Source organism: Petromyzon marinus, chromosome 33 (genome assembly GCF_048934315.1).
Source record: "Petromyzon marinus isolate PM22_M1 ecotype Great Lakes invasive population chromosome 33, UKy_Petmar_22M1.pri1.0, whole genome shotgun sequence".
In the NCBI taxonomy this organism is placed as follows: domain Eukaryota; kingdom Metazoa; phylum Chordata; class Hyperoartia; order Petromyzontiformes; family Petromyzontidae; genus Petromyzon; species Petromyzon marinus.
The window spans coordinates 5,204,265-5,222,030 of NC_133699.1; the positions used below are offsets into that span (position 1 = coordinate 5,204,265).

The following is a 17,766-nucleotide window of genomic DNA, read 5'->3' on the forward strand; positions in this document are numbered from 1 at the left end:
CGCGAGGTGGACTGTGAACATCGTAGAGAGAAGGCGACAACACGTGGGTGAAGGGTTCCTTCATCCGGCAGTGGATTGATCGTGGCTCGCATATATATACATTTACAGCCGCGTCAGTCGTTACAGCTGGACGAAGGCATTTTACCCCACCCCGTGTCGGTCACGAGAGTTGTGGTCATACTTCACCGCGCTGGTCAATGCGGGTTTAAGAAGGGGGAGGGGGGGGGCGTGCGAACCCAGGATCGGTTCAGACCACTTCGCCACTGATCTTTTCCGCGAATCGTTGACTACTAACGAGACGTGTTCACAGCGCGGTGCGCTAAACCACTGCGCCACCGCTCCACCCTGATATATATTTTGGGTGCTGTGCAGAAACAAAGACGTCACCTATACTGTTAGTGCGAGCGCAAGTGGTAGCACCGATGTCTGCGAGCGGCGCGGTAAGAATTTCGCATGCGCCTTAGCCGCCTTCATCTTCCCCGAGTGCTGATGGTACACGGGGATTTTGGTGATTACATTTTGGGCCGAGTCCACCCACGGGAGACTCACAGACGGTATGCAGAGCAACCCCACGTTGCCTTATAGGCATGGCGCGGTACAGAATAAAGACACTCACTCATGCCTGCCCTGGTAGTTAATTAATTTAGTGGTGGTACAACGCACGTTTATCGGTGTAAAGTGAATGCATTGGGGTTGCTACCTCTTGAGATTCAAATAATCCGCGAGGTATCCCGGGACAAAGAATACTGTATCACACAATAGCAGGAGAGCGAGGGGCTGCACGTGCATGCGTTGACGTGAGCGGTAAATCACAGTACTGTGTATTGCAATGAAAAAAACCGGACATAAAACAAATCCAGGACTTTTAATGTACCGGGGAAAGCTACCTCAAAAATCAAGCAGACAAAATTGAACGTATATGGCAAAGTCATTGGTAGATCCAATAAACAACATCTCTTTGTATTAGTGTATTTTGTGTGTGCAAATGTTCATTTGGTAACACCCATGGCATAGCAAAATCCCAAGTTCCCACGTCTCTGTTCAGAGATGATTTAAATAGATGAGGTCAAAGAGACCTCATCTGATTATGAAGAAAATAATAATAATGTGAGAGTGTGTTGGCAGCAGTGCATAAGCACAAAAAACCCCCTCAACATTCCTTAAAAACCTGAAGGAAAATGCTGTAACAAGCGACGTTTTAGGCAATGGCCTTTCTTCATAGGAAATACGTCACCTGTTATATGTGTATGTATATATATATAATTTTAGGGCAGTTTTATCGACGAAATATTTTTGAGTTTATGAGAATGACGACGGGAAGATCTGGCCGACTATATTGGTGACTGCACGGTCGAACGGGTTCCAATGTATGGGGCCATAGCGCCACCTGATGACTCACACTGCAAAACTGCAGTCTGGATGTTTTTCTGCTGTGTGCGTTCACTCAATTTGGAGGAGCCACCTCAATGAGCCCTGACCATGGGGGTCACACGACCACACAACATTGTCAGTTGCGGGGATGTTGCTACGTTCTGTTGATCTGTACTGATCATTTCATTTAATCTATGTGGAGTGAAACTTGCCTGTTCCTAGGTCAAAATAAAGAGTCTTGTAAAGTTTGAGGGATATTGCTGGTAAAAGATAAAGTAGCAGCCCTGAAATTGCTTGCTCGCCTCACTGAGGTGGAAGGACCTCCGCTGAAGAGATTTATAAGAGCATCTAGCGAGAATGTATGGCCTACAATTTCACGCTAGACAGACGTCTTACAATTGATAGTAATACTGTATGACAAATAAGTTAACCCGCACATTCTGCTTTATCTGGAATGAGTGTACATTAACTATTACATCGAGCTACAGGTAAACAAATACAGCATTTAAAATGGCATTTTCTTGAAAGAAAAATCACCCGAATTTACATTATACATCGGCAGGTAACCTGCTCATTGCATACAAATTCATTTACATTCAACATTTGTAAAATCTGCAGTCCTTAAATCATTAGCTCTATAGCTTTTCTGTGCATTTGAGCTGAACCAAAGGCCCTCCACATTTTAAACATTCGCTCAGTAGTAGCCCAGGTTTGTGCAAACAACATCACAATAATTTTAACTTGCAATGCACTGCACCAGCTTCGCTCGCTATCAAAGCCCGAGGACAACTCTGAACCACAGACAAGCGAGAAATGCAGCCGATGCAGTGAGCCGGTGCAAAATTTCCCCCAAGCTCTACCGGTCCTCAATACGTCATGACACACAAAGTGCTTGTCAGCAATGAACCACGACACCTTGCCGATCTGGTCAAGGAGCATAACCCATCACAAGGACTCTGGTCATCCGCACAGCGGATTTTGGCTAACCACCGAACAAAGACGGTCACAGGATCCCGCGCTTGCAGATGCGCTTCTGCGGCCGTCTGGAACGCTCTTCCTTGCAATATTAGGAAGCCACTGGAGCTATGCACTTGTAAATGATCTAGTTTGAAAATGTATTTCTGGCTACATACGTACGGTGCGGAAGAAGTTCAACATACATGTATACATGTGAAGGAGCGAACGGGGCAACACTATATCCCATACAGATGGAACATTTCGATTCCATATTTGCTGTATCGCCTTCTCCTGACGAGCCAGGATATGTCTCCTCCGCGGTGCCCATGTGAAGGGAGTTTCACAACCATTTGTGCGAGCCACCAACCCTCGCCTGCACAGTGCTGGATTGCAGGTTTGCATAGCCACCATCCCCCAGCTAAGAGCGCACTTAAAGAACCTGTCAACTTCCTGAGATAGGTAAAAGTCCACCAGGACTGCATCCGTGTTTAAAACGCTTAGAACAAAACCCAGAGCGGAAGACTATGGAATAAAAACCAAAAAGCTAAATTCAGAAGCACTGGTAGAGCAAGTGGCGTTGAGGTTACACGTGGGCCTAAAGCCGCGGTCCCACATCTGTCCGATCGAATTCCTCTCGAAATCGCAAAACTAAATTAAGTCTCCAACTGCTTTGTCCACATCTGAGCAAGGAGTTGCGCAACAACAAAATGAAGCTGGACAGTAAACACCAAATGTGTCACGTGAAATATCTCGCAACAAATCACTGAGTCAATCAATGCCTGAGAGTCCATCGTTTCTATGAGCAACCGGTTGTGCAACTGCTCGCTACTGGTTGCCGAGACGTCCACATACCAGAAATTAAAATTGCCTCCAAGCAAGTTGCGCAAAATTTATCGCTGCAGGTGTGGACCCGACGCCGCCCTCCTTCCCTGCCGCCAGAGGGCCCGGCTACTCCCAGCCTACTCGGAGATAATGGAGCAGATGACAAATATGGATGTGGGAGGGAGGTGACAGGACATTCAAGTAACGATGACACACGTTAAACAAATACGGGGCACGCCAGCATCACACAGCCATTTTTCTGTGCCGATGGTTTTTTTCCTGTTCTCATCGTTTACAGATTTGATTGAACACCATCATTACCAAGCGAGACGATTTCAACTACGGCAAAGGAGATTAATAGTCTGGAAATTTCCACCCCCACAGCCACAACAGGCTTAAGTAGGCACAGAACGCTGTTTCCTCTGCACTCCCTTGGATTAGCCCTTGCCTACTTAATCCCATCGCGATGGTGGAGACGTCTCGAGACTTCCGATGACAAACTCGGCGCGCGACGATCGACGGGACCACCGTCGCTGGCGGTGGCGGCGGTGACGACGTCAAAGCTGGAAGCGCTGCTTGACCTCGTCGGCGATCATGCGGGCGATGGACAGCGAGGAGGTGGCGGCGGGGGAGGGGGCGTTGCGAACGTGCATCACGCGGCTGCCCAGCGACCCCTGACCCCCGTCGAACACGAAGTCGTCCACCAGGTTGCCGTCGCGGTCCAGCGCCTGGGCGCGCACCCCCGACGGGCCCCTGCGGGGAAGAAGCGACGGTTAGCCATCGTGCCGTCACCTGAATCGTCATCACCGTCGTCACCGTCGTCACCGTCATTCCCGCCATCTCGTCACTGTCTTCATTTATTATCAGCATTATATTCGTCGTTTTAATTATCGCCGTGGTAGTCATTCATTGTAATCATTACCATCATCATTATTACCACCAAATGTCATCATCATTACAATCTGAGTCGTCTTAATTTGAATCATCAGAATCTTTGTTTGTCTTGGAGGAATCTGACGAGCTCCGAAGCTCTTTCGTCACGGATTTACAGTCGGGGCAGGTCAGCTGAATTACATCTCCGTCATCTCAATCACCATAGTCATCTTCGTCATCACAAGAATGCCATTTTGTCAATCCACAGCTGCATGAGGGCCTCTCTACGCCGTGTGAGTCGCGGGGGGGTTTTTCGACCATGCTTAACTCGTTGCTGCTGAGCGCTGGTTGGAGTGTCTCACAATCCGGGGAATATAGAAAAAGCAGATGGGGCAATCGTGTCGAATACGGCTGGGTAATTGAGGTTCATTGGCGAAAAACTAGGTCACGACGCTGGCACATATTTGCTATAACCTTGACATTCAACAGCTGTAATTGCAAAGAAAAAATTTACAAATTCAGAAAGCGAAGAGTGGATGCAGGAAAATACACAAAAAGTTATGCATCGGCAATTCTTAATGGTTAACAACGACAAAAACAGCTTGTCTTGTGAATAAGTGTCAATCCACTCACTCGGGTCAATGTTCTAACCGAGTGAGTCAAAGTTCCAACCGAGTGGGTCAGAGCAGTGGGTCAGTGAAGTCAGCCGTGACGCCTTCCTCGTATTGGTCGAAAACCGAGATGAATTCTGGGTTGGAGTGGTGATGCTGCGGTTAGCGAGGCTGCGTTGGCTGGGTCATGCAGCCCGCATGTGCTGCCATCTGCTGTGTACCACAGGTGGCTGAAAGGGATCTCAGGAGCAGTTCTTTGAAATCCGCTTTGTTGAGCGAGGGCTCGCAATGCTCTGCGAGGGATCCGGATGGATACTCGGTCACACGTATGTATGTATGTATGTTGAACTTGTTTCGCACCGTACGTAGCCAACTGTGCATAAATCGGAGGTGCGGGGTGCTAATCAGAGGATCGTGCCATCGGTGATGAGACACCGATGGCACGATCAGGATAAAATTGTATGACAAGTTTACAGAATAAATATATTTTTGCAGCGTACGTACGGACGCATGTCAGAATCAGAATATGTATTTATACTGGAGGAATCCGATGAGCTTCAAAGCTCTTTTTCACAGGTGTCCATGTGTACGCACTTGTGCGAGTCGGAGACACTCACCGTGTTACGTCGGCGAGCGTTATCTCGGGGATGTATCTCTGCAGCAGCTTCACCTGCGATCCGATGAAGATGCTCCGATACATCTCGCTCATCCCCTTCGAGATGTTACGCAGAACCAGCTTCTGCAGTCCCCTGTAACACACGTGGGACGCGGCCAGCGCCCGTGACTTCTCATCTACTGCTTAAGCATAACTGCCAAACGGATAGATCCAAAACCACCTCACAGGCAATTCAAGTGTTTCAGTGTCGGCTGCTGCACTTTCATTCTTGGCGAATCAAGAAAATCGACCCAATCTATGGTGCATTTTTGGCAGTCGTTGATTCTTAATGACCCTTTGTCAATTCATGTGGGTTGTTTGACCACACTTCACCACGAAGCCCATACAGGTCGCCGCACTCAAAGCGCAGCGTGCTAACCACTCCGCCACCGCTCCACCCACACTCTCATTCCACTGCTTTCCAGACATTCATGTCACTACCTTATAGACATTACTGTTTCAGTCAAAGCACAGATACATGTGCAACGCTATTGGAAATCCACCGCCGGATGTGGGCTCACCAAAGCGGTGCGGGTCGTGGGGGTTAGCTGACCATACTTTACCGCGCCAGTTAGCGCGGGGTTGGTGAAGGCAATATATTTCGGGTCGCTGGTAAGACTGGAGCAGTTCTTGTGACAGGCCCGCAGAGCAGCCACATCCATCGCGAGGTGAATACGAAACGTGACGCGCCGGACGCGACAAACATTTTTCCGGGTCGTCCACTCGGACGGACCATGCTGGGACGAAGCCGTGCCCATGGATGTGGGAGGGGGACGGCACCTAAATAAGATGGCGTCGAGGAAGTCGCGGGCGCTGAAGTCGAGGAGGCGGTAGCCCTCGCGCTTGAATGCCAGCACGGCGTTGGGGCCCAGCCAGATGGTGCCGTCCATCCTCGGGGTGAAGTGCACGCCCAGGAAGGGGAACCTGGGGTCGGGGACCTGCACGGCCGCAATGCAGGGGTAGTGGTGCCCTCCGGGTCACGAGATACTCCAGAGAGTAAGAACGCAACCTCAAAACTTTTGGGGGTCATTTCGCGTTGTGCGTTCTAATAGGGAGGATATGGCACTGGTACAGGGAGAGAGCCACAATCTCCGAAAAGGTGATTGTGAATGTGCAACAGAATGAATGCGTCATTAGCCATGCCCCTGGCCCGACTTGGCCCCGAGCCAGATTCGTGAGGTCAGCGTAGCACGGTTTGGTTTTGGCTCGGCATGGGAAATATCCGACGGAAAACCACTTGTAGCATCAGAGGGTTTCCTCCTTGCTCGGTTAAGCCAGAGGAAACAGAGGAAAAGGGGTAAGAGAGACTGTTGTTAGTTACAAGGTTTGGTATACTTCTCTTGCGCTCTCCCGCGATTAAGAATCTTCATTCATTTTTGTAACGTCATCTGAATTTCCTCTCCCGCCTGCGGAATTCTACGCCCATTCATGTGTTTCTATAAAGCAGAGTTGATCAACTCCACAGTTCATCTTTACATGATTGTCAAACCACCAGGTGCCCGCAACGTGCAATGGCTTCGAATCCGCATGAAAATAAAATATTGGTAATGAAAAGCGGAGTTGAGCAATGCCAATTTACGCGTTTAATAAATCCAAGTTGTGCTGTGTCGTAGCGCTTTACACGCGATGAGCGGCTTACAACGCATCTCATCCAAAGAAATAGAAAGGGCACCCCCAGTGGCAGCTGCCCATGTGTTAGCAGGGGGGGGTGCGTGGCTCACGGGGTAGATGTTGCCCTTGACGAGGTAGGTCTTGTTGGGTTTCAGCACCAGGTAGTCCCCGCGGAACGGCACGATGCGAGGCTCCGAGCTGCAGCCGGAGAGGCGCGACAGACGGTCGGAGTAGAGGCCGCCGCACGTCAGCACGAACCGGCAGCGCACTTCCTCCCCCTGTTGCACACGCGCAAGCAAGAACGCACGCACAAAGACCCCCTGTATAGCCTTAACGGACCGCTGGCTAGGTACGGTGCGAAATAAGTTCAACACACATACGGGGCATGTTCTGTTCTCGAGCACTTATGAAGACCGGCACGGCACACGAGGGGGTGGGTGGATAAGCACCACGCCCGGCCGTCTTTGTCTCCCCAGTGGCGATGTTTACACACCGCACCAGGTACTCATTTCAGGCCGAGTCAACCTTGGCTGCGTCATGTGGTGGAGGTTTCCTAACGTCACAAATTTGGTCTGATCGTTACGTAAGTGGCCTAAGCCGAAAATCTATTATGAATCCCAATATTGTGCGGCGAAAAGCTACACATTAAGTTGATGGTATCAATGTTAGAATGAACTCTGACCTTTTTTCCAGTCACCGTGATTGGGTATTCCATTCCTGCAGAAAACAAACAAAATATAACGTTTCGCATCAACGGAACTGGCTGTCAAAATACAACGCAACAAATGCACCGATTAAAATCTATTCTGAAGATACGTGCATCGAATTGTTGCATCGAATTTCATATGTAAGAATCGCTGATTTACGATTGGCATAGGTTGACACGAATGGGTGAATGCGACCCTTGCAGCCACGAGCGGCCGCTACAATTAGTGCAATGTAAAAAAAGAAATACTTCTGGAAATGAACCTTGACCCTCAATGGATAAAATTCATTGAATCACTACGAGGGGTGGGGGCGTTTGAAGCTTTACACTTCTAACACAAGTGGCGATATACAATTACATACATGCAACCAAATAACATATGACATAGATGATCAGTGTGGTCACGTACGTGACCATTGTGGTCATGTATGTTAAAACAACCCCCACGACCTGCACGGTGTAGGGAAGGCCTTCGTCCAGCAGTGGAATGACACAAGGCTCGAATATAGCGGTCAAATGCCGTGCCGCAGAACTTGGGAGCGCTAAACTACCGATCCGATGGCATCGGCTCATTCGCGGGCGCTCGCCGCATATTCACACCGCATCACTGCGACGGATGGCGACGGGCTTGGGGAGGCCTTCATCCAGCGGTGGATCGGTCAGGGCTGATGTCGATACTGCTGCCGACGACGACGACGACGATAACTTCGAGCGATTTAAAAAGCACAACGAACAACTCTCGTACCCTCCGCGCCGCCCGCGGCTCCCTCGGCCGTCTCGCGAAACCCGGACACGCAGAAGCCCATGTGGATCTCCCCGCCCATCTCCACGAAGTCGCGGCCGTAGCTGCGGGCGACCTCGGCCCAGTCGACGATCCCGGTGTAGGGCGAGTCCAGGGCTTTGATTCCCTGAGCCGATAAAAACCGCGCGGTCACGGGCGAATGACTCCGAGCCCCGGAATCGAACCTCGACGCTGAACCCCGTGTGGGTAACTTCGCAGGTCGGCCCGGGTTTCGTGCCGGGACGAGGAAAGATGCTTGGACGTCGCGCAGCGGTGGCACGTTTGCCGCTCGTTCCAGCGGGTTTGGGGGTTCGAGTCCAGCGGTTATTACCGCGGGTGTATTCTCCACAAATACCGCCCCGCGGTCTGATTCACGGTGAACGTTAAAGATCCCGTGATGTTGATCGAAAGGGGGTCGGGGCCGTGCGTGGTGACACCGGAATTTCCCTGATTTTAAATAACTACCCGCAAATTACATCACTGGGTGCACGCACACAGCAACATCGCCCCCCGATACTGACAAACTACCGCAGGCCGTGCCTGTGAAACGTAGCGCCTCTGCGATAAGCCTTAGCGCTATGGTAACGTATGGCGCGAGTACAAAACGTGCCGATTAAATTATTTGAATCGGGGCCTTGCTGCAAGAGCCTGGAGGCACGCGGCACGGGCCAGCGAAGGCATCGTAGCCCAGCTGTCGCGGGAACGCAGCGACGGATATGCATTTGAAACTGACCCAGGGAGTGTGACCCAGGGGGCGGGCTCCCCCCTACCTTGCAGTGGGGCTCCCTCTCCCGGATCTCCTGCTCGCCGACCAAGCGCAGGTCGCGCACGTTGTTCTGCAGCCCCCGCGCGTAGAGGTCATCCAGGCGGGGCAGCTCCTCCCGATCGACCGCGACGATCAGCTGAGAACAAACCAGCGTGCCGCCGCGGTCAGAACGCGTATCGTTTTTAGTCGAGGGGTCGGCAATGATAGGATCCATTTTTTTCCACGAAATCGGCAAGGGATAAATAAATACGCAGATCGACGTTCGGAGAGCCGCAATGCATGTGAATAACATCACGAAGCGGCGCTTACAAGTGCCGCGTGCGGCTCCGCAGTTCCGGTATTAAATCGCAACCGAATGAAAGGCACACCGTGTGTTTCTCTGCAGCCTGGCACGCGCGGGCACATCCCCCAGCTGATGCCGAGCCCTGGTTTAGTCGGTCAGCAGGTAGCATGTAACAGGGTAAGGGGTGGGGTACTCTCGCCTCTTCCAAGACATACGGTCGACATGGAAACGAGGCCCGAATGCCTTCCAGCAGGGCTCTCTAGAGCCCCCTCTAGTGGAGGCGCCGTCTGTCAGCAGTGGTGTGAGCAAGACGGTGCAGGGCCGAACCTTTACACGTACAGCCCCTTTTGTCAATCCACTTCTGCAGCATGGGGGTTATTTGACGTCACCACGCTGGTCAGTGTGGGGTAAGTGAAGGAAGGGAGCGGAGGTACTTTTCAGCTTTTGTTCCATTTCCTTTGTCAATGTCTGTGTTTCAGATCCACGTGTCACACCAGGTGATAGGCACTGATAATATATATTTTTTTAATCTTTGAGCAAATTGATACACATTGCTTTTCACTTTACTCATTTCTGTTTTCCAAAATCGGTCTACCTTCGATCCAGCTGTGTCCCTCCGACACATATCTTGAATCGAGTTCGAGATATTCAGATCCAGCTGTCTCCCTCTGACGGACGAATCACATTGTTTTGCGCACTTATGCACGACTCCTGTGTTGCTCAAATTTATCTCGAGCCCGACGTGGCAGCCTCCTTTGTTAAAGTTCTTCTCACATTTTTTTTCAGTTCATTCCCATGTGAATTTTAACAAAAAAACTTAAAAAATGCTCATCAATATTCCTTGCCCTAACAGAAGATATACACTCTTTGGGACTTTCGGTAAAGTCACGTAGATAGAATACTAATAAAAAAAATCACGACGTTTTCGATCGCAACACAAGCAATCGTCCTCAGGTGCTGCTGAAGCAGCAGCGTGTTATATAGGCCTGAGATGGGTGCAGCCCACGGGTAAGTGAGCGGGGTTAGAGAAGGAGCATCGCCCACTTACCCTTGTATAACAGGCGACGTTTCGGGCGATGGCCCTTCTTCATAGCTATTATAATTGCTACGTCATCAACAAAAGGTGACACGATTAATATTTTCCCCGTTCATTTCTCCAGGTCAACTTTAGGAACGTCTTTTAAAGTCGACGGACTCCACTGCAAATGCGCACGCTGATATTCTCTTAGTGCAACGTCAGTGGAGCTGTACTATTTAATTACATCTACCCCGGTCATTAAATCACAATGGAATGAAAGTTACTCTGCAGCCCAGCATGTGCGGGCACATCCCAGCTGACGCCGCTGGCTCCAGACTTGCACTGCCAAGCGCTAGGCCGAAACCCAAGCCGCCCACTCTTAGTCGTTTAACTGCCGTGTTGTCTCACTGCACGTACAGTAATAACTCGTTATTGCCGCGGTAATGCCCGATTCAACAGTGCGAAGGTGGGCATCATCACAACCGCGCACTCCGCTATTCCCCACGCAGTTATCCGGCGCCACCGCCTCAATATAGAATAATGGTTGTTGCTCTACATCAACAACAGACTTACCAAGCTGTGCTCATAGCGATTCCACCTTTGTAATGAGCGTAGCTGCGGGCACGCGTCATCTTGTGTGGATTTTTAAAGCTCCGTACAGCGAACGCGTTACGTCCGTGAGCCGGCGTATAACGATCGCACGCACTGCCACATATCCTATCATCGTTCGTTTCTTTACAGCATACACTGTGCTCCACAAGTGAATGGTGTAACACCCCAACACCTGTGCAAAATGATTTAATTTTGCATTTGACCAGGAGACCTGTGCAAACGCATACGGTATCCGCACGTACGGAGCGATGCATCATTGTGCTCATGTGCTTCTATAAAGGCCTTGTTAACATCGTCATTAAAACACCCTGATAAGAGTGAACTTTTTTTCCGGATCCGGAAGTGGTTCGTTACAACAAGGTAACACTGTGTGTGTGGATATATATAAGTGGGGAGTAGTGGAGCAGTGGTTAGCGCGCTGCGCTACGAACCCGGCAACCCGAGTATGATTCCCGCTCACAGACAACGCCAGTTACGACTATCTGAACCAGTCCTGAGCCTCCCTTAGGTCGACTAAGCCTCAAATGAGTAACTGCTACGATGTGTCATCATTTCACGAGGGAGACAAAGGTGGCCGGGCGTGGTGCTGGCCACCCACCCCCTCGCGGGCCGCGCCGGCTTTCATCGCTGCTCGCTAGCAACACTTGCCCCAACAGTCTGCTGAGGCTGTACGGGGGAATCTTTGTATCTTTGTGGTATAGATACACACGTACAGCCCATTTGTCAATCCATTTGTCAACCGACTTTCCATCGGAAGAGATCAACGCGTCGCGGCGCGTTGCCACGCGTCACGTGATCTGGGGATCAGATCGGTGACCACCCCCCCCCCACCTCCGGATGCGCAGCCTTCTCCTGACCTTTCCACAGCGCTTGTAGGGGATGCCCTTCTTGTCACAGTACTCGTAGGCAAGGTCCGCGCCCTGCACGCACAGCTTCGCCTTCAGAGAGCCCGGCTTGTAGTAGATGCCGCTGTGGATCACTCCGCTGTTGTGGCCGCTCTGGTGGCTGGCTGAGCGCACAGACACGTACAAGAGCGGACGAGGCTGAGCGCACAGACAGGTACAAGAGCGGACGAGGATCTCCCCCTCTGTTAGCGGGCACCTATTGAGGCCGGCATGGTGCTTTTAAGGAGGCATTGAGATGATTTAGATTTTTTTGCTGCTATAAATTTCCACGTGATTAGGCACTTTGTTCAGATATAAGTTAATACCTCAGTGGGCTTCACATGGTGAAATAAAAATTAAGTTGATTTTATTTGTACATTTTTAAGTCATTTATATCCCTTTCCTATCCTTTGCATTCCTATCGTGTTTGTGTATTGTTTGTTGTTTTAACGTTCGTACACGTCCATACTGGACATGTGAAAAAGAGCTTTATAGCTCATCGGATTCCTCCAATATGAATATTCTGATTCGGATGTGGCCAGCACCATGCCCGACCACCTTTGTCTCCCCAGTGCTGATGTTTACAACACTGCACCAGGTACTAATTTAAGGCTGGGTCGATCTAGGGGGTCCCAAGACCCAGTGAGATATCCGGCACTGTTATTGATCTCGAGTGGGAATTGAACTCGGGGTCGGCAGGTTTGTAGCACTGCGCATTAACCACTATACTACCACTTCCCATGTACCACACACACACAAAAGACAAAGATCTCTCGTATAACCTTAGCAGACTTTTGGGGCGAGTGCTGTTCTCGAGCAGCTATTAAGGTCGGCACGGTACACAAGGTGGGTGGTCAGCACCACGCCGGGCCACCTTTCTCGACTGAGTGGCGATGTTTACACACCGCCACCGCCAGCGATGGTGGTACTCGTTTCAGGCCAAGCCAACTTGTGGGTGGCCCGGGACCGGTTGAGACAATCGTCACTGGTGTTGGCCGTGAGCGGCAACCTCGGGCTGGTATCGCAGCGCACACACTCGGTCGCGGCCGCGGCCGGGGCCGGATGGCCCTGCGGCTCACCGATAGCTCTCTCCTTCTCCAGGATGACGAAGGAGAGGCTCGGGTGGCGCAGGAGCAGCTCCCGCGCCGACGCCAGCCCCACGATGCCACCGCCGACAACCGCCACGTCGTACGACGCCGGCGTGGCCGTCGCGCACGATGCATCCGCGCCACCGCTGCCGCCCCCACGCGAAGACAAAGGCAGAGGAGTGGGTCGTGCGGGCGAGTCGATCGGCAGGTCGCCAGCGGTGGGGCGATGCGTGGGTACACCCAACCTCTGGCTTAAGACGCCTGGCCACCGTGGAAAAGTAGGCCGACGTACAAAGGGGCTCTCTAGGGCTCCGTCGAGTGCAGGAACTTCTGCCAGAAGTGGTGCCAGCATTGCTGTCGGGGTTAGTGCTGTTGAGCGAGCAGCTATTGAGTCTGGCACGGCACACGAGGCAGTGGTGTGGTCAGCACCACGCCCGGCTGTTTATGTCTACCCAAACGCTGATGGTTACACCCGTGCCAGGTACATATTTAAGGTGGAGTTGATCTAGGGGAGGGAAGGCCCGGACCGGTTGAGATATTATCAAAAACCACTTATGTTATCCATGGCTGGGAATTTAATGCAGTGCGCAAACCATTGCACAACAGCCCCTCCCACCCCACCCATTACATATTAAATAACTTTAAAATATATATATAGGACAGCACAAAAGCTGAAAATAACACAGCATACATATGTTTATACATGAGCCCAGTGGAGCTTGTGACCAAATCACCCAGAATGCGCCAAATCTCATCAGAACTCGGTAGCTAGGCAGGGTTTAGCCTGGATAATGCTTGGATGGGCAACCACAATGCATAACAGGTGTCATAGGCTGCAAAGCTACATCGAGAGCAGTGCAGCCAAATTCCATTTTTGCGCCGTACCTTTATGCCCCCTCATCTACGCTCTCTGCTATTCACCAATCGGAACTGACCAACGTGGTGAAGTATGGTCAATTAACCCACACAACCTGCACGGGGTGGAAGAAGCCCTCATCCAGCAGTGGACTTCCAAAAGCGTTGTACATGTGCGCGAACGCAGTGGTTCATGCTTGTTCTGTACATCAAAACCAAGAGGTCCCTTGACTTCAGCAAACAAGTTTCACGCAACCGCAAGCAACCGATCGCTTGTTAATCTCCATATATATAAAATGCAAAGTTGTGAATATGTGTGTCTGTTCAAAATGTTTAGCATACTTCCCGACATGCAACAAACTTGAAATTTGCCATGTGGGTACTTTCCAGATTTGTACACTGTGCAAAAATTATAAAAATACACTTTTGTTTTTTTTTGGGGGGGGGAGCTCAATAATGCATTGATGTTTTGCACGGCAAGTGAGCTGTGACGTCAAATCTGTCACGTGGCCCTCGCACGTGAAAGCGTAACGCATTGTAGTGTAGAGGTTAGCGCGCTGCGCTACGAACCCGGCGACCCGAGTTCGATTCCTGCTCACGGCCACCACCGGTGACTCAGCCTCAAACGAGTAACTGGTGTGGTGTGTGAACATCGCCACTGGGGAGACAAAGGCGGCCGGGCGTGGTGGATCCAAGTCCCGGGCGAAGCCGGGTAGTACAGCTAGTGTGCTATAAACAAGGGCCATTGCCCTAAAAGTCACCAATTGCAAATAATTGTTTCTTCCTTCAAGGCAGTGTTGTTGATGACGTGGTGGAGCCGGCTTAAGGCTGCTTCGCATGTGTCCATGAGACCGGTCTAAACCAAGGTTCGCATGAAAGTCTGCCTGACTGGTGCAGCGAGTCTTAACTGGACGCCCCAACTGTGGATTTCTGTCTCGACCTGTTTGCCAGGGCGGTCTTGCCCAGGCGAGAACACACACTGGCTTGGCACATTCAAACAAGCCGCACAAAAATAATATGATAATAAATGTTCCAATAAAGTTTTAAACGCAGATGAGCTATGCGAACTGCGTCTATTAGAAATGTACAATTACTGTACAGTTTTTTTTTACATCACCCAGCAGTACAAATATGTACGCCACTGTAAGTCCATCAGCAGATCGCGTTTGGTGGGAATAAAGTGTGGCGATTCCATCGTCTTCCAAGACGTCTGGCCAGGGTGGAAGAGTAGACCAAATACCACCTAGTAGCTCGCTCGATGCTTTGAGGCGTGAGCAAGCAATTGCAGGGCTGAATTTTACCTTGTAAACTTATAACGCCAACAACCTTTGACCAAATCATCTGGATTACACCTAACGTCAATAGATATGGGAAGCTCAGCGGGATTTTGGACCTAGACATTGATTGCAGCAATAATGATCTTTGTTGGCGTCCTCGAGTCAATGGTGGAAATTCCACATTCCAATGGCAGAAACCAAATCCATCCACAGCACAAACAAGCTCTGTCGAAAGTCCTACTCCGGTCACATTTATATTCATGCCATTACGTTGAATATAAAGGAGTACTGCACTGTACTCTTTATCCGAGACCAACTTTCTCTCACAGGGAGCAATTGCGATTCAGCAAAAAAAAAGATATGACTCTCATACTTTCAGCAATGTTTCGCCACTGAACCGAATGTCCTGAAATATATGCGATTTTTAAGCAGAGAGATATAATTAACGGCTCCTCGTCTATCCACTGCTGGATGAAGGCCTACTTCACGTCGTGTTCAGCTCACTGCAGGCTGGTAGGACGATGGGAGGGTTGGGTGATTACGGGACCGGTTGAGATATGACTCGCCACCGATGTTAGCCTGTGATCTGGAGAATCCAAATTCAGGATACCTGGTTGTAATGTGATGCAGTGCGCTCACCGCTGCGCCACCGCTCCACTACGAGTCCGGCCAACCTGCGTTCAAATTCCAGGCCACGGCTCACGAACATCATTAGCGATTCATATCTGAACCAGTCCCGCACTTCCACTGCACCCTCGCCAACGTGGTCAAGTGTGGTCAAACGGCTCTCATAATCGACAACACCGCGGAGAGAGTGCTTCGCTGCACCTGTGCCGGGCCCTGGATTTCACCGTCGGCCACCCCCGGGGCACCCGTGCGGGCCCGGACAGCCGCAGGAGTCGCAGCGCCGACGCCATCATCCACCGGCACGAGGCGAGGGGCAAAGCGGCAGGGCTTCGGATCCTAGCGTGGGGACATCACACGCGGGGTGAGGAACGGACAGGTCGAGGCAGACAGGTAGAGGTCACCAGCGACGTGGGTGGATGAGAAGACTGCTTCGCTAACTCGTGTGGCAAATGCGTGGACAGGTGATGAGAATGAGGCTGGTGAACAGGTGAGGTGGTGAGCACGTGAACGGAGAGGTGAAGGCACCTGGGTGAGTGCATAGGATGAGAAGACTGATGAGCTCAGTCACAGGTGAGTGGAGAGGTGAGACACCAACTCTTTCACGGAATGGTCGTGAGTGCGGACCACCCCCACCCCCAGGTGAAAGAGCGTCTGTACGGATTCTCGAGCGAATGGGTGGACAGGTGAGTGGGTAGGTCAGTGGCGAGGTGAGGCTATTGATGAGCGCACAGGTGAGAAGACCAGTGAGTTGAGAGGTGAGCAAATTAACGGATCGGCGAGTCTAATAAGCTCACATGTGAGCAGGTGAGCTCGCAGGCGACATCACAGGTGAGCTTGCAGGTGACATCACAGGTGAGCTTGCAGGTGACATCACAGGTGAGTCGGTGACATCACAGGTGAGCTCGCAGGTGACATCACAGGTGAGCTCGCAGGTGACATCACAGGTAAGTCGGTGACATCACAGGTGAGCTCGCAGGTGACATCACAGGTGAGCTCGCCGGTGACATCACAGGTAAGTCGGTGACATCACAGGTGAGCTCGCAGATGACATCACAGGTGAGCTCGCAGGTGACATCACAGGTGAGCAGAGAGACCAGGAGAGGTGAGTAGACTCGGTGAGAGGTCTTCTCACGTGCGAGCGAGCGAGTTTGCAGACGAGTAGGTGAACTCGCAGGTGAGCTCACGAATGAGATTATATACTGCGGGCAAGCGGGTGAACTCACGGGTGAACTCACGGGTGAACTCACGGATGAGTGGACGAACTCACGGATGAGTGGACGAACTCACGGGTGAACTCACGGGTGGTGAGTGGACGAACTCACGGACGAGAGCTCACGGGTGAACTCACGGGTGGTGAGTGGACGAACTCACGGGTGAACTCACAGACGAGAGCTCACTGGTGAACTCACGGGTGGTGGTGAGTGGACGAACTCACGGGTGAACTCACGGGTGGTGAGTGGACGAACTCACGGGTGAACTCACGGACGAGAGCTCACTGGTGAACTCACGGGTGGTGGTGAGTGGACGAACTCACGGGTGAACTCACGGGTGAACTCACGGGTGGTGAGTGAACGAACTCACGGTTGAACTCACGGGTGGTGAGTGGACGAACTCACGGGTGCTGAGTGGACGAACTCACGGGTGAACTCACGGGTGTTGCGTGGACGAACTCACGGGTGAACTCACGGGTGTTGAGTGGACGAACTCACGGGTGAACTCACGGGTGAACTCGTGGTCGGTCTCTCTGCGAGACGCCCTCCGACCACCGAGCCAGCGCGCAAACCACGCGCGCTCACATTCCGTAGACCGCATGCGCCGCGCGGGGCGCTCCCTCCCGCGCGCGATTGGCCGACACCGCCCCGTCGCGCGCGCCTCGACCAATTAACCGCCCCCGTTGCTTATTCGGACTGGGAAAAAAATTCGTGACGTCGCTAAAATTGGGTCACGCCTCCTACGTTGCGCTCTAAAA

General features: G+C 51.5%; 1 protein-coding gene across 6 annotated transcripts; it reads right to left on the reverse strand.

The window, feature by feature from the left end:
• Nucleotides 1-851: 851 nt before the first annotated feature.
• L2HGDH (L-2-hydroxyglutarate dehydrogenase) lies at nucleotides 852-17,666 on the reverse strand. 6 transcript variants are annotated; one of them, XM_032964933.2, is made up of 11 exons: nucleotides 17,519-17,627; nucleotides 15,999-16,133; nucleotides 13,030-13,184; nucleotides 11,924-12,075; nucleotides 9,158-9,289; nucleotides 8,352-8,514; nucleotides 7,583-7,617; nucleotides 7,011-7,178; nucleotides 6,070-6,227; nucleotides 5,252-5,383; nucleotides 852-3,903 (listed from the first exon to the last, which is right to left on the reverse strand). In XM_032964933.2, the coding sequence occupies exons 2-11, from the start codon at nucleotides 16,088-16,090 to the stop codon at nucleotides 3,708-3,710; spliced, it is 1,383 nt and encodes a 460-aa protein (XP_032820824.2). In that variant the 5' UTR covers nucleotides 16,091-16,133; nucleotides 17,519-17,627; the 3' UTR covers nucleotides 852-3,707. The 6 variants fall into 6 exon arrangements, with proteins under 6 accessions (XP_032820824.2, XP_075927584.1, XP_075927582.1 ...); XM_076071469.1 differs by having other exon boundaries at nucleotides 17,507-17,587; XM_076071467.1 differs by having other exon boundaries at nucleotides 17,472-17,568.
• Nucleotides 17,667-17,766: the final 100 nt, after the last annotated feature.

What these genes read in the sequence shown, in the direction of transcription:
- L2HGDH (XM_032964933.2), bottom strand. Translation starts at nt 16,090, where the DNA reads ATGATGGCGTCGGCGCTGCGACTCCTGCGGCTGTCCGGGCCCGCACGG. An exon ending in TCAAGGGCAACATCTACCCC is followed by an intron (nt 6,228 to 7,010) that starts GTGAGCCACGCA and finishes GCGGCCGTGCAG; the next exon opens with GTCCCCGACCCCAGGTTCCC. An exon ending in CTCGACGCCATCTTATTTAG is followed by an intron (nt 5,384 to 6,069) that starts GTGCCGTCCCCC and finishes CGTGTGTTACAG; the next exon opens with GGGACTGCAGAAGCTGGTTC.